General features: G+C 41.1%; 1 protein-coding gene across 3 annotated transcripts in view; it reads left to right on the forward strand.

Moving 5' to 3' along the window:
- The window catches only part of cpamd8 (C3 and PZP like alpha-2-macroglobulin domain containing 8), a 47,409-nt gene that overhangs the window by 10,898 nt on the left and 19,540 nt on the right, over positions 1-16,971 (forward strand). For all 3 annotated transcript variants that reach the window (XM_026158082.1, XM_026158084.1, XM_026158083.1), the window contains 17 exons: positions 47-217; positions 305-433; positions 545-743; positions 964-1,139; positions 2,123-2,272; positions 2,485-2,646; positions 2,753-2,895; positions 4,705-4,767; positions 5,746-5,977; positions 8,117-8,270; positions 9,330-9,445; positions 9,589-9,640; positions 9,726-10,024; positions 11,117-11,185; positions 11,274-11,430; positions 11,618-11,794; positions 13,235-13,316. In XM_026158082.1, coding sequence (XP_026013867.1) covers positions 47-217; positions 305-433; positions 545-743; positions 964-1,139; positions 2,123-2,272; positions 2,485-2,646; positions 2,753-2,895; positions 4,705-4,767; positions 5,746-5,977; positions 8,117-8,270; positions 9,330-9,445; positions 9,589-9,640; positions 9,726-10,024; positions 11,117-11,185; positions 11,274-11,430; positions 11,618-11,794; positions 13,235-13,316 — 2,531 coding nt within the window. The remainder of the gene's footprint in view (positions 1-46; positions 218-304; positions 434-544; positions 744-963; positions 1,140-2,122; positions 2,273-2,484; positions 2,647-2,752; positions 2,896-4,704; positions 4,768-5,745; positions 5,978-8,116; positions 8,271-9,329; positions 9,446-9,588; positions 9,641-9,725; positions 10,025-11,116; positions 11,186-11,273; positions 11,431-11,617; positions 11,795-13,234; positions 13,317-16,971) is intronic.

Consider the following 16,971-nt stretch of genomic DNA (forward strand, 5'->3'; position numbering starts at 1 on the left):
ATGAGTCTGCATTTGCACACTCAGTCGTTTTCCCTCTGCTTTGTAGATCGAGGTCACCTATCCTGATGGGAGCCCTGCTGAAGGGGTAAAGGTGCGCGTTAAAGCAGAGCTGACCCCGAAGGACAACGTCTATACCAGCGAGCTAATCTCCAAGGACGGTCAGGCCACCTTTGAGATCCCTTCCATCCCGGCAGCTGCTCAGTATGTCTGGCTTGAGGTCAGAACTTCCTATTGTCACGTAATATAAACAGAGTGATGCAAGAAGTAATTTGAAGCTAATCTTAATTGCATTTTCTTGACAAAGACCAAGGTGATATCCATTGAGGACAGGACAGTTGGAAACCAGTACTTGCCCAGCTACCTTTCTATCAGTAGTTGGTACTCTCCTAGCAGGTGTCACATCCAGATCCAAAGTCCCAGCACCCCGCTCAAGGTAGGTGTGACCTTTTTCGGTGGTATGAGTTTCTTGCTTAACTTTGGATGATTTAAACATGTTTCAAAACATCAGATTGTGAAGTATATTTATATCTGTCTGCATGTATAGGTTGGACAAGAGGCAGAAGTGGCTCTCAAATCCACTTGTCCCTGTAACTTCACCCTGCATTACGAGGTAGCATCCAGGGGAAACATTGTCCTATCAGGCCAACAGGCAGCCAACCTGACAGCCTCCCACAGAGGAAAAAGGGCCACAGTCACCTTTGACAAGAACATTCACAGCACCCACCTGCCTCCTTCTGCTTCTGGTACTCATTTCTTCTTATTACAACTCTAACTTCACTGTCATCCAGGTAATTTTAAGAGCTAAAGTTTCACAGAATAATCCTTTGATGAATCAGCTTTTTTTTTCTTTCATTGTTGTAGTGCTTGGGAAATCAGTGTCCAAGCTTCTCAATCGTAGTGGTCTTTGACATCAGAATGCCAGATAGTTTTGGAGAAAGCACTGTCACCCTGTCACTCTGCCAGATGTTGCAGGCTCTTCCTCCCAGACTGAGATGGACAGATGTGTGTCCTACCTACGTTTTCCTGTTAGTCACAGCATGGCACCACTCAGCCGTCTGCTGGTCTACTATGTGAGGGAAAACGGTGAGGGTGTCACAGACAGTCTGCAAATCCCTGTCAAGCCCGAGTTTGAGAACCAGGTTTGGAAACAGAACTATTATAACTTAATTTATCCAGAGAAAAGTACTGCAGTTGGTACTGTTGCATATGCTTGTTACGAAAACACCAGTGTTTTTGGATATACAAAATTAAGTTTGTCTTTTCATGTTTTGTTTGGGGGTTTTTTTGCTGCTAAAATAGCGATTTATTAAAACCCGGAGAAAAGGGTGCACTCTCTGTATACACCTTGGAGCTGAGCCTAAGTATCCATGCACCAACCATTACACCACAGTGTAATGTCTGTAAACAAACAGCTGTGTTGGCTTGGGAGAGATCCCCAGTTCCTGCCTGCATTAGGTGGAGTTAACTCCCTGAAGTATTTACAGCTCTCTGGTATGCCCTTACAACACTAAGTGTGTGTGTGTGTTGTGCGTATGTGTGCCGGAGGAGGGGGTTGTGAGGGCAGGATGAGACAGCAGCCGCACAGGCCGCAGGCAGATAGGTGGGGTCATGACAGGAGAGGATGACAGGTTACAGAATGGTGAAAGGAGGGCAGCGGAACCGATTAACGGTGTTAATTTGTGATTTTGTGCTGGTGAGAAATAGTTCTGATTTGTGAAAGCTGACTCTGGCCATCCCTCCCTCTTTCAAAGGCTGTAGTTTTCCACTCTCAGTCAGAGCTTTCCAAAGTTTGCTGCTTAGAATTCTCAGACTGATATTATTCCGAATGCCACTGAGGATCTGCCAGCTAGTGCTGAAATTATTTAGTTTTTGACCTGACAGTTTGATATTTGATATTGACATTTTGATAGATATTTCAGATTTTTCTCTTTCATGAGGGAAACATTCAGTCTTCTGGTTCAAGTTTTATGTTCAAGTGACCAATTTGAAGACATCTCTGTGAACCTTTTCAGTAAACTTATAACCGTACAGTCTTACAAATTCACAATTCTGTGGAGCGGAAATGTGTTAAATGCACCTTGTTTATGCAGAATGCACTTATGTGTCATGTTTTGGATTGCAGGTATCTATTTCTATGTCGACCAATGAGTCCATGCCGGGGGACTCGGTGACCCTGCGCGTTCGGGCTCAGAGGGGATCCTGTGTTTGCGTGGCCACTGTAGATAAGAGTCTTTACCTGCTGAAGCCCGACTTTCAGCTGAGTCCTGAAAAGGTTGGTCATATTTATAGATTATGGCGATATTACACTTTAATAAACAATCGATTAAAGCGTTCTGTAACTTAAAATCGCTTTATAGTATAGATTTAGAGAGCTGGTTTAAATTACTTTCTTAGATCGTAGTTTTTAAGATGTTACCTGCTGTATTTTTGTAAATAACTTTACTTTTACTGTAACTTTATATAAATATGTTTTTCACTCTGCAGGTGTTTAAAGAGCTGGCAGAGTTTGATGTTTCAGACGCTTTCAACATTCCTAAAGATGACGGACACTTCTGGTGGCCTGGGCTGACGGCAAAAAGACGGAGGCGGTCCTCTGTGTTCCCATGGCACTGGGACATCACTAAGGACGCGCGCTTTGCTTTTACAGTGAGAACATACACTTAGTGAAAGAGCTCAGCTAGTGCTGTCACTGGGTTAAAAGGTAATCGTACTAGTGCGTGCAGATGTTTACTTCTCTCTATATTTAATACAGGAAACGGGACTGGTTGTGATGACAGATATGGTGAGTTTAAACCATCGGCAGAGTGGGGGCATGTACACAGATGAAGCTGTTCCTGCCTTTCAACCGCACACCTCTACCTTGGTGGCTGCTATGCCCTCCCGCCCCACAAACAGGTACAGGATGTTCTTTATAGGTGTCCAAGGCTGTCCACTGGGCATCAGCAAACTCTAATGATCTCATACCTAAAAATGTGCAAATTGTATTATTCAACGTTTTCATAAATGGCGTGAAAGTTCTTCTTGTACCAGCCGACGTTTCTTTATATTTTACTTTTCATTTTTTTAAAGTGGTTTTGAGAAATAGTTCTCCAGGCTTTTTGAAGGACTTTTAAAGTTTCTCTTTAGGCACTGGCTGCTTTTGCATTCATTTTGATGACCATGACCATTTTTCATGGAAATGATTGTCTATGTGACGCTTAACTCTGTTGAATCATTCAAACATAAAAAGGGCCCCTAACTCAAGGGATGAACCAGTCTTGTGTCTACACATAATGGGCAACTTAGCAAAAAAAGCATTTTAAATTGTATCGTTAGACACTTTGTTACTAGCAGCCCGCTGCAAAATTAAATCATTTCTTCATTTTTTTAGTTGAATCTACAAAAATCTCTATTTGTCAGCGTTTTTGCACCATTGAGGTGATTCCTAAAGAGCTGTAGCCAAAAACTAGCGTGTCCTTAAAAAATGAGGAAATTGGACAAATCCAACAAAGACCTGACACAGGACCTAAGAGATTAATCTGGCCCCTCAACTGATCCATCTGCTGTTCACTACTGCCCGCTGTTCATCAGAATTTATCTCTGTTAAAGGGTGGCTGTCAAAGAAGCCATTGTAAAGGAAGGGAAACAGGGGAAAAGGCTGAGGTTTGCCAAAGAACTGGACTAAAAACCATTGGCAACGGGTCTCATGGAGTGATGAATCCAAAATTGGCATTTTTTGTTCAAATTGTTGTCAGTATGTATGGAGGAGGTCAGGAGAGAGGTGCAGCAGTGAGTGTCTACAGCCCTCTGTAAAGTACGGTAGAGGCTCTGTCAAAAACTACCATCAGATTTTGATCTGCCATGCAGTGCAGCTGGAAAGTATCTGATTGGCTGCAGCGTTATTCAAATAACATCCAAAGAAAAGCTTTGAATTTCCTTTAAGAAGCCTGGAGAACTCTTCCTGAAAAATACTTAGAGAAATCAGAAGAAAGCTCATTCAAGAGATTTATTTGTTAGAACTATACAAATAATTGCATTTGTGCAAAACACATTATTTAATGTGTTTTGCACATAAATTGAAATTTGGCAGTTTTCTGGCAAGATATAAAGGAATGAGGGGTGGATCAAGACTTTTACACAGGACATTATAAATTTTAAAAACATGAATTATAGGAAACTAGCTTATCAAATACCATACTCTATTGGTATTAAAAGCCAAACTGTGAGCCACCTGGGTGTGGTGTCATGTCATAGTCAAGGTTATTCAGTTGTTTTTGTGTATGTTGGCTCATTAACTGATAAAAACAGATGATCCTTGTCTGTTTTGGAGGTTCTTTTAAACCATTAAATTTGTGTACTTGTATGTATTACTCCACCCTCTTTAATGTCAGAGGGAAAAAAGTGGTTATTATTGTTGAAGAAGATTAACTGTAATCCTTCACTGGACCACACACTGTAATATGGGCATGTACTTTACCGAAAACAAGGAATCTGAACGCAAACCCATAACAGAATAATAATTACATCAAGATCGCCCTCTTTGTTTGATTTCACATGTTAGGCCTGCATTCCCCTGTGCTACAAATACTTTTCATTTTAGTGCCGAACTTCAAACACATGATGTGACTTATCATTGTGGAATTTTAAATAGTATATTTTTCCATTATGTTGTTATTTTATTAGCTAAAGCTTTTTCACTGATGTCTTCTTGTGTTTTGGCTGTAGAGTAGAGAGGCGGAGGCGTACATTTTTCCCAGAGACTTGGGTGTGGCACTGCCTCAACGTCAGGTATTTAAATCTTTAAATAATATTTGTCTTGTGTGAGCGTGTCTGTGTGTCTGCGTTACTTGCCTCTGGCTAGATATATCAGGTGCAACAGATTGTCTATCCTTTTATGTGATTTAGTGCTTGAGAGAATAGAGAAATGGAAAAGAGAGGAGCAAATGTGGGAAAAAAATGATAGCGTGAAAAAGATACAGGAAAAATATTTACAGAGAGCAAAAAGGAGGTGAGAAATATGTGAAAAGCAGAATATAGGTAGAAGAAGAAAGGCGAGAGTAGAGCTGGAAGAAAAAAGATTGGAGAGTACTGGAAAGGAAAACGTGAACATGACAGACTCTTGGAAGAAATTTGTGAGAGGAAAGGTGCGAGGCGGTGCTGTATGCCAGACGGCCGATCTTCCATCATGCAGCAGCATCCGCCACTTCTCCCACTGGGTGTGAAATGCCTCATTCAATCTTGGAACAGACTCTTACTTTCTCAAGAGCTCCTTCCATTCATGTTTAGCCAATATAAATGAATTGCCCATAGATTTCCATATGCTTGATTCCCTTGGATGGGACTTCAGCTCTCACTAATTTCCTGTGAAGTGCAGAGCTCTGATTTTTCCTTAAAAGTATATTAAAATGGATTTTGGACGGCTTTGATCAAAAGGAAGGCTGTACATGCAGTTTTTGAAGTTTATTGTGCCCTCTTGCAGTTTGCCAAGACCAACATCCAGTGAGCGCTGCCAATAATGACTCCAGCTCATTTCTTTCAAAGAAACAGATTGGGTCAACACCTGACCGTCCCTTGAAACCGTCCATTTTAGAGTGTTTGCTGTAGTTATATTGGTGCAGATGTTGGTGTTGACACAGGTGCTAACATTAAAGTAATCTCCAGCCTTTGATCAAGCTCTTCCTTGTAGTTGATGAATTTTAATAGCTTGTCTTAAAAAGAAAATATGCTCGAATTATTTTATTCCACTGTTGTTTCTCCACGTAACAGCTCTGAAACTGGGGAAGCTGAACTGCACCTGGATGCGCCAGATTCAATCACCACATGGGTGGCAGAAGTTGTTTCCCTGTCCGAGCAGAAGGGGTTGGCGTTAGGAACGAGAGCAGAGCTTCGCACCTTCAAGCGCTTCTTTGTGGACTTTACGCTGCCCTACAGCTTAATCAGAGGGGAGCAGACCAAAGTTCCCCTCACCGTCTACAACTACCTGCCTACCTGCTCTGCGGTAAGATGTTTTCTTAATGTGGCAGATGGACAGGTCTCTGACATTAGTTCCTAGCAACTGCCTTCAAGTCCAATCTTGACATCATATTCTTTAAGACAGGACATGTCACATCTGTGCTTTTTAATCATTTATGACTTGTAAACCATCGCAGAACATATTTTTAATACATTTTCACTAATTATAGGTTTGTATGACATATTATGCAAACTCTTAACAGTTAGTTTTAACACTAATCCTAAAATGACTCCATCTAAACTTGCTAAGAGTCTATTAGAACATCAAGTTAGGAACCACAATGACGTCACTGAGACGTCTCTTCCTATTTAAAGGCAGTTTTTCCTTCCCACTGTCGCCAAGTGCTTCCTTACATGGAGTCGTTGGCTTTTCTCGCTATTATCGTAGGGTCTTTAACTTACAATATAAAGCACCTTAAGACAACTGTGATTTGGTGCTGTATAACAGACCATTCTCACTCCTGAGGCGTAATATACCGACGATTTGTCACGTCCCAAGGTGTTTAATAGGAACGCGCCCGGCGCGAAAGGTGACCTTCAGCATTCTTATGCTGCGTGCTGGGTTGTGGATGAAATCCAGTAGAACGACGGTCCCGTGGTAATAGACGTTCCAGCCATGTATTCCAGCCCTAACCATAACCTCATCCCTAACCTTAACCACCACTTTAATGACGTTAGATAGTGTTTTCCAAAGCGATTTAAGTAAAATAAACGTACATGTGTAGATTCATTCCAAACGGTTCTCCTGTTTCCTAATTTTTCCGATCTCGTAATATAGAGACGTGTTGGGTGCCCGGAAGCGTAATATACCGACGATTTGTCACCTAGCGTCAAATGTTACGCTTTGGGAGTGAGAATGTGTTGCGTATAAGTAAAAATGACATTAAAATTGTATTAAAGTGAAGAAGAGCAACCCATAATGTAGCGCCCGAAAAATTAAAAGACCACACTAGGCAAATATCTCAGTAATCTGAATTTGATAGTTAAATAAAAGACGTAGGCAGACAGACAGACTGCTCACAACTCTCACTATGATCAGACCCCAGATTTGGTTAAGAAAAAGGTTTCTAAGAGGAAAAGAGAGAAGGATCATCAAAAAAGAAACTGCAGGTTTGTCAGTCAAATGAGGCATAAAGTAGGTGCTCCGTTTAGTTGTTAGACAGAAGTAGGTCAACGATAAGCTGATAAAATCCATAGTCATAGAGATTTGGGAATCTTTGAACAGGATGAAACCAGCCAACACACAAATAAGTTCTCAAACCACTTCAGGACCCCTTAGAACACCTCGTTCCAGCGGATCTTTATGCAGAGCTTGTGGTTCAGACCGGATACGTCTTGGAATTTGTCCAGTCCTTCATTTTGTTCATAGCTCTGCACTAGAAATGGTACATGCCATAAATCACAGAGGATTATCCAGGTAGGAAATATTAAAATATAAGATGCAAATAACTGTGTTGATCTATTTCTTTAAATTATTATTTCTGCATGTATCAGAACTGGTTCGATATTATATACACATGCAGAACAAATATTTTCAACTGAAATAACTTCTTCGGTAGTAAGTATAGGTTTGTAATGTGACCATGAAGAGATTAGCCTAGTATGTTTGTTTCAGCACTTACTCCGAAGAGCCTTCTAAGCTCTGTCCTGGCCTTAAATGGGTCCATCCTGCACGCCATACGGATGACATCATGATGTTTGCAGATGAGCCTGTTAAATGGCCTGTGCGTGTGCTGCCCTGATGTCATGTTAGGTGAATATGCAAACCAGAATAGCCCATCCTTTGATGTCCACCCCAGCAACATGTGATTCCTATATTTTCTGCTCAGTTATTTATGACTTGTGGCATGCGGATAAAGAACAGTTAAAAGATCCTTCTGCATTACTGAGCCCTGTGAAAATTGGACGATGAGTGGAACTTAATCCTTCAGGGAGTTTGAGAAGCATGAGTCAGTCAGCATGGAAAATTCACAGTGTGATTTAAAAAATTCGCCCTTGCTTTCAGAGCTTTGATGAAGCACGCTATATGAGGGAGGGGCGTGCCTAACAGATATGATGTCATTAAAGGCTATCAGAGGAGATCGCTTTTCTCTGATTTGTCTCTTCTTCTCCTCTCCACTCGCAGGTTCATTTAAAAGTGTCGGTTCCAGAGGGCATCAAGTTTGTTGGCCATCCTGGAAAGCTTTATCTCACCAGGAAGAAGTGTGTTGCTCCTGGAGAGGCTGCTCCTACAAATATTGTATTGTCGTTCACTGAGCTGGGATCAGTTAACATCACAGGTATCCACAGAGCTCAGTCAAATTCATAAAACTCGCTTATTATTTTATTTCTAGTACTACGTTGATAAAGTGGCAGAAATGTTTTAATTAGGAAGCCATAATTATTTTGTTGGGACACGTATATGTGAGCCACAGGGCAAAGTCAGAGGGCAATTTTTCACTTCTTCCAACTGTGGAGAAGCATCTGTGCAGCAGTGCATGCTCATGGATGGTGATTGTGTTACCAGTACTATAAAAGCACAGACCTGACAATGCCATAAAGTTCCCATTCTCTAGATCAGCCATTCTTTAGAAAAAAAGAATGATGCAAGGTTTTGATGCTAATGTGAATGTTACAAGATTGATTTGTGCTGACTCATGGAAATGGCCTTATTTGCATTCTTTAGTGGCGTGGCACTTACAAGCAACAGCAAGCTTTCACCAGGACTTTGGTCCACTCAGTGTGATTCCACACAAAAGGGCGAGCCTATGACTGAGGAAAGCTTTGCTGGCCAAGGAGCCGTGTGTGTGATCTGGTCACCCACCCAGGTTACAAATAGTCCCCTCCGGAGCGCATGTGAAAACAAAGCAGGCCAGCAGTGGGGGAGTAACCAGAGCTGCACTGTGACACTCAGTGGCATGTTGATGAGTTTGCAGGTCACTGGCGGCCAATGGGCCCCCCATGGCCCCACTCCTAGTCCACTAGCCCCTTGTGTTTCCTTCTCACTACACACACACAAAGAGACACAATTGGCACAGGGCCACATTTCCAGTGGGCTCCCCAGCAAAAGAACTGGGAATCCTTTTACAGATATGCTTGTCTTGTCTAATGTATTTTGATGTCTGGAAATTTTGCAAAACATATTTATTTGACTGCTGATCATCTCACTAAGAAACTAATTAAGGTAATTAGAAAAAAAAAAGTATCCCAAATAGACTTACAGAAGTACAGATGGGAACAGGCTCACTATGCCTCATTTCCCTGGCTAAAGAAGAGCAACTGCTCAAGCCACTGTCTCTGAAGCTGCATATGGTGTCAAGAAAAACAAAATCTTAAGCTGACTTTTGTTCTGTACACAGCTCGTGCCATTGCCTTTAGTGAACCAGGCTGCTGCTCAGATGGATTCCAGATAGGCAAAATAAGTAACGACATGATCCAAGGCCAGGACTATGTCCGTAGGACTGTCCTGGTTGAGGTAAGAAAGCTGAGATTTTCCTTTAATGTTTTTTTTTAATCCTTTAATCTTTTAATAAGAAAGAACTACTTTTTTATTGTTTGTTTTGTGTATTTCTGTAATGTTTTTCTGCATCTTTTCTCTTGCTGCCACCCTGTTTACAGCCAGAAGGCCTGCCCAGAGAATACACCTACAGTGTTTTCTTCTGTCCAAATGGTCAGTGTAAATCATTTTTAATTGATATAGCATAATGAGAATAAACTTTACAAAGTTCAAGTTTATTTTGCATTTCATTTCTCAGAGAGGATTCATATTTCTACCCCCAACAAATATGAGTATCAGTATGTGAAAAAGCCAAGCAGGATGAACCAGTTCCTGGTGGCAGTAAAGACACACAACGATGCCCATTTTGCCCTCTCTGCCAGTCCCCACGACAGCGTAGAGATGCTGGAGATCGTACTCGGGGGCAGGCAGAACACTCGTTCCTGGATTTCCGCTGGCAAAATGGGCGAGCCTCTTGTCAGCGTCCCTACGCCAGGGATCCTGTCTTGGGATGAGTTCCGCAGCTTTTGGATCAGTTGGAAGGGAGGTGTGGTACAGGTAAGAAGAGAAAGGAATCATAGATGTAACACTTCCAAATGTACGGCAGATTTGCTTCGAGGTTGTGCTCGGATGCTCTGACACAAAAAGAAGTGCGGCAGGCCATGGGGTCTGTGTGTTAGGAGAGCTGGCGTCGTTTTTACTGGTGTGCCTCTGGGTGAACTCACACTTAACAGGGGACACTGAGGGCAGTCGATGATCCATGGCCAAGGACTTGCATGGCAGTGAATGGCTGGCACACCACTTCCCGGCTCCAGCCACAGCATTAATTAGACTTGCACCATTCACCAAAGGCAGTAATTAAAAAGCCGCGTATTACTTCCCAAAGTACTTTGGGAATACATTTATTTTCTACAACACCAATAGCGTTGGGAAATGGATGAGTTTCATGGTCTTATGGTGTAATGTGATTATGAAATTAAACTCTTATACGGGAGAGCAAGTGTGCTCTGCATGGGTCTGTGTGAGTGTTTGTTTTTGGGATTATCTGTGGGAGGTGCATGAATCACAATGGCATCACCAACAGCTGGAAGAAGGACCAGCTGGAAAGGAACTGTACCAGTAGGTTCACAAACCTATCCCATAAAAATTAAAATCTTTAACACTGTTAGCATGTTCATATGGGTTTTTATATATATATATATGCTATGAGAGAAGTCAAAGCCATGGCTAAGAATTTTCACTTTGTACCTCTATATGTACCAGTGACAGGAGGGCACCTGCTTTGTAACACACTAGTGGAAATCCCTTATTTTATTCAGTTTGAATGGGTACCATCCAGGCAGTGCCCACTGTGGATTTGGGACCTTTTCCATCTCCTGATCGTCTGGATGGATGTTGTGTCTTGCTTTAAGTAGCAAGAGAACCCAGTTATGAGTTATGAGACTGCAGATGCAGTCAAACAATAAAGGGGTGAGGAGGGAACTGAGTTCTTGGAGCATAGTTTCAGTAACAGATTATCTGTCAGCTATCTTGGGTCTAATCTGTGCCAATGTTTTTGTTGGTATCGTCTATAATGGGGCAAAAATAATGAAACATTTCAAGCAAATGCAGAATAATAATTACAAATAATTATTCCTGCGTTCCTTCCAGGTGGGCCATGGTTTACATCCAACCAATGAATCGGTCATCCTGCGATGGGCAGGCCAATTCACAGGACAGGTTTGACACTTTTATGACATCTTTGTTCCAACTCCAGGAAATATCTTTAGAGATCATTTCTGTAAAAATACCTTTTTTTTTCATCCAGGTGCGGCACATAGGCTTTTCTACAGGCTGGGGCTCAGTAGGGGAGTTCAAGATTTGGAGGAAGGAAGACTCTGATGACAACCACAATGAGGCTTTCACACTTGGAGTCCCACAAAACATGGTGCCTGGATCAGAAAGAGCTGCTGCATTTATGATTGGTAAACTGTTTTCTGGTTGGATGCTTATATATTCCATATACTATTATTACTTCCACCATTGTGTCATTTACATCTGAAAAAAAAACTATTTTAGATCATGCAATCCTCAAGCGAATGGAACTAATATACAGCACATTTTGCAGTGTCAGTAAGTGAAGTGTGTTTGTGTATCTTGCTCTAATATCAGGTGATGTTATGGGGCCAACTTTGCATAACCTGGACAAGCTCTTGAGGCTACCCTTTGGGTGTGGTGAGCAGAACATGATCCACTTTGCCCCCAATGTCTTTGTTTTGAAGTATCTGCAGAAGACCAGGCAGCTCAGCCCTGAGGTTGAAAATGAAGCAACTGACTACTTACTTCAAGGTAAAGAAACTGAATCCTAACAAATCGCTTCCTTGGATCAGATATTCAGTATTTTCTTTTCCTCGTAGGTTAAATATGACCTCCTCGCTTAGACAAGCTCTGATGGTCTCTTTAGAATTATTTTTTCATGTCCAAATGTGCTTGAGCTGCCATCAGAGTATTTAAGATGAATAATATATTAACGAGATGCTGAGTTAACTCAGTAACACCAATATGGTGATTCTTAAACATATGGATTACTTTCAGTACCACAGATTCTGCCATTTGTGCCCTCCCAAATACCCACCGATGTAAACCCAGTTAGAGACCAGCGCTTTAAACACAGGAACAAGGAAGTTATTTAAGTTCTTCAAGAGTGTGTCATGAATTTCAACAAGTCAAATCCTTTCTGGCATGAAGCTGCGCAAAGTGGCGTCATGCTCAAAGAAAGGAATGATTTCTAACAGTTTGCTGTTTTCTTAAAGTTATGCATCATAATTGGGCTGTCTGCAATCAACAAGAATATAGTTTACCTTGAATAACAGAGTTCATTTATCAGACAAAAAGTTTTTTGGCAGCGGAGCCTTGGACTGGCTGGGATTCAAAACTTTGAATCGTAACCCGAAACATAAAGGTTTATTCAGAGTTATCAAGATTAGTCTTTGTCCCTCACAAAGATATAAAAGGAAAACTTCAACTTTAATAAATGTCAATAGGCTTTATTATTGTGCCACACAAGGACAGGTCACCCTGCACATATATGTAAATTCAAGAGTTTGCCTTTGACACTGGGGCTGACCCTAAAACAAAGTGGAAATTCAGCTACCGAGTGTTTACTGTCTTAGGTACAGCAACAAATGTTTGAATATTGGTAAATTATTATATTGTGGGCTATTTTTCTTGTTCGTTTGTGTTTTTTAAGACCTGAAAACTATGCTGGATTCACCCTCTTGGAGGCAAGCACCAGAACATCTTTGCACAGTTTGCTTCGTTGCATAGTTGCAAGTGAAACCACTTGACTGCATATGTAAGAACATCGAGAGCATGTCCGAGTAAATGTTCTGTTTTCCTTCATTTATTTAGTCGCAGCACACTATGCACCACAGAGCTGGGTGAAGAATCAGAAATCAATGCCAAAAGAGAATTTTAGGGATCCAAGAATACCACAAATGTTATATTTTTGAAATGTATTTGAATTTTTTGGCTACCTTTTAATATACCGTGTTTAGTTTCACTGCGTTGATTCTGGTCTGCCTGATCTTCCAAGCTCACACGGGCTAGTTAACATGGTGGTGCTTCTCCTGCACATTACTTTTATTCTGTGCACATTTCTGCAGTGGTGGATAAAAACGAAAAAAATACATCCACCTCGAGATTTATCAGCAAACCTGAAAAAGATGTACATAATTTCTGCGTGTTCTTAGGAACCAACCTTTCTTACAGTACTCTCTTCTCATCCAGGCTACCAGAGACAGCTGACCTACAAGCGGCGGGATGGATCATACAGTGCTTTCGGAGAGAGGGATTCCTCTGGCAGCATGTGGTAAGTAGCTGTAGGTGTAGTTGCTGAAATGTGCACAACACATACCATCTAAGCTATGCTTGGCTGTAGCCACATTCTTCAGCTTTCAGTGGGACATAGGTTGCCGGCCAAAGCAGTAAAGTTTTTATCAAAACCTTCGTACTCTGTGCTCATATTAATCTATTCCTGTTGGTATGTTTAAATCTCTGAGTTTTTCCCTTTCGAGTGTTTACTGCATGTTTACAGTGCCTGGAGGCAGGCAGGCAGACAACCATGTTAATATTTATAAAACTCAATTCGGTTGTCTCAATGGGGAGCTCCACTGCTTGTATTTTGAGGCCCACGCAGAATGTACATACCTCTGGTTGATTTATGAACTGAGGTGGGTATTGTGATATTTAGTAGAGCTAACACCGTGAAACAGCAGGTTACATAAATGACAGAGAATCATAAACAAACTGCATAATTGGATCCCTGAGGTAGGCAAAGTTGTCAAGATTTATTTGCAATTAATCAGGGTTCATATCCGTAGCGCTGAGTGGACCCATGCTGCTTTGGCCCCACAAACAAGCTCTTAATGCCACTATTGGAGACAGTGTTATAAGTTGTCTGGAGCCACTTTACCAAAAAGGTTTTACCTTTTTTTGACATGGTCTAGAAAATAGAAATGGTGCATGTCTCCTTATGACTCACTACCTGGGTGTAATTGGTAACATTAAACCGCTGCTGAAAGCTTGAACTCTTCCCCTGATGACTGTGAGAGGATATGAGGATGTAACCAGCAGCGGTTTGGAGTTTTCCTTGGCACCCAGGGTAACAAGTGTGGGCTGTGGGCACAACACAGATGGACACAGATGGTGAACATTCAGTAAAACTGCATCAGACACTTTATGAATCCATCAACAACATGTTTGCATCCAAAACAAGCCCAGCTTTTGCTTCAGACTCCGGGTTCATGAGCAGAGCACTGCTTTACTGCCTGCTTAAAAGCAGCTGTAATGCAGTGTTAATGTATCCCAGGATGTGAAAATGTATCAGTATGGAAATTGACAGGGTTTAATGAAAATACAGAGCAGAATGACACAGGCTGGCAATAATGGTTAGGTGTGTAGCGCTAATGATCTCTGATGCCAAGGCCGTTAACAGTTCACAAACTGGGCTGAACGTTCGCTGACTTGATGTTGTGCAAAAGTAGAGAAACGCTGGCAAAGAAAGAAATTATGAGATGTGTTTCTGACCCTTTACCTCTTTCATTCTTATGGTGATAAGAATTAAAAGACCAATATTTTGCAAATACAAAAATATAGAGATAGAAGAAGCAAGTGATGACTTCACCCAGTCATTCGCACTGGAGCTGAGTTTAAGCTGAGTGCAGGGCTGTCAAAAATAAAGCCCGGGGACCAGAATCAGCTCGGTAAACACTCCAATCCAGCCCAGCTTTGGAAAATGTAAAGTAGGGCCTAAATTTTCAACTTTTATCTTAACTTTTAGAATTTTTTTCTAATGATAAAGACATTCCCATGGCCATTCTTACTACACTGAAGTAATTAAGTAATAGTTAACAATTAAAGGACCGAAAAGTTCTCCTATAGAAATTTCAGTTTTTTACAGTGTCCACAGTTAAAACAATAAATAGGGCATTCCTTAGAATTAACAGACATCTGGGCAATGAGAAGCCACATCTTTTTCTGTAATTTTACACATTTCCTTTTTCCAATTCTTACCCCAAAGAGTTGTGCTGACAGATATTTTTCATTTACTTCAAGCAGAATTTCTTTATCATGCAGAAAAACTGAGACATACAATTGAATTTGCACTTCTTTTTCTTATATTAAGATATCTCCAAGATTAAATGTGCATTTTAACCTCTATACACTGACAGAAAGGAGAGTTTCACTGATCCAACCCACATCAAAGTGATTTGTATGCGGCCCACAATGTAAAATGACTTCGACATCCCTGGCCTAGAGATTCGCTTTATGGTCCACACCATCTCTTCTGGTTGGAGCCAGGATGTTCCAAATATGGGAAGGGAGCTAGAGCAGACGAGTGCCACTTGATCCTGACTGGGGTGCATAGCTAATGTGTACACATTGTACTTAATGCCAAAATTGCCTTGTCAGTCTCTCTAGACCAGGCATGTCTTTTAAGCCAACCACGCCCCTAGAAATACCTCCTTTCAGGCCTGATATTTGCTTCATATTGGAATTAATTTCAAGATGATCACCAGCACACCGAATCGTATGAAGTGGGTTTAGCGAATGACATCACATGGACTTGTGGAACCAATTTACAGACTTACTATTTAATGAGAGAGGTTGACTCATTTTCATTTGGGGTCTATTGAAGGCAGAGATTCCTGTTTTGTTTTGTTTTTTTTTAAGCCAGCACCTGGTGATATTGTACTTTAAAGTACTTCTGGATTGTCTTCAATTTAAGATGTGAAGCCCGTTCACTGACAACATCAGTTTCCCCTCACTTAATCCCTAATGTGACCTTTACCCCTAAAAGTAATTGAAGCCTTGAACTTCATTTCAAACTAGAGGTATGAATTCACTATTCGGATACAATTACAAGATTTTTACATTCCCCCTGCACAATATTTTTAATATTCCAGGCAGACAGTAAATAAAACTTCAGAGTGAAGGCTGTCTTGCAAACTGCAATAAGCCTTCAAATTGTCTTGTATTCTTTAATTTTAGCTAAAAGAATAAAGCAAAGTTGTAGTAAATCAAAATGTGCTTTAAAAACTTGTTGCTTTTTCCTTATATAATTATCCTTAATAATAGGGTTTAGTTCTTGGCTCTACGTGTTGAGACCGGCATGTCATTTGTGTCTCGACCCAAAGGTTGATCTGACAGCATTAGCAGGGTTACAGGCTGAATACCTGAGATTAAAAGAACTGATACACAATGCTGTATTAACTTAATATCTGTTTCCATTCCTGTGCCAAACCTGTATGTCAGTGTTTGTGTTGTCGCTTGCCTTCTATTTGCAGATGTGTTGTAAAATATGTTTTAAAGTAAAGCCATTTACTGTGTTAACTATATGATATATATAGTGAATCCAGGCTCGTTACAGTAACGATAAGCACTTTCTCTGAATCCACCTCGTAAAATTCTCCTTAACGCTTATCAACCTCAGCTTTATCATGGAGCACACCCATGTATTGTCTCAGAAAAGTCCTTTAGCTCTGACGGGGCTGAATAAGTGTAGCTCATAGAGAGGATTTGGATGTGTGGAGTCAGAAAACAGGAGAAACAATAAGTGAAGGCGAGAGTCGTGAGATGGTGACCTTAGTCGTGGGGTGAGTGGTGGAAGTGAGCTTGTCTACTGCTTCCTTCCTTCTCCAAGCTAAATCATATTTACATTTTCCAGTACCTTTCCCTGAAGCCTAACATTTAAAGTCAGTGACACAATATCACTTAACATTATAAAAATTCCAGCGGACTTGTGGCTTCAGCCCTAGTTTTGTCTCTGGGGAGGAATAATCCAGGTTCCAACCACGGAAGATTTAATGTTTTTGGTTTATGAGTGCAAAGATCTTTTTTTCCAGTTCATCCCCTCTGGTACTCTTTTCTTGGAGTGTGATCTCACTTACAAGCTGCGTTGAGAAACTAGAGTGTGACCTGTTTGTTTATTCCGTTATTTCTCTCTTGTGTTTCTTTCTCTTTGT

The sequence above is a fragment of the Astatotilapia calliptera genome, chromosome 23 (assembly GCF_900246225.1).
Source record: "Astatotilapia calliptera chromosome 23, fAstCal1.2, whole genome shotgun sequence".
NCBI lineage: Eukaryota > Metazoa > Chordata > Actinopteri > Cichliformes > Cichlidae > Astatotilapia > Astatotilapia calliptera.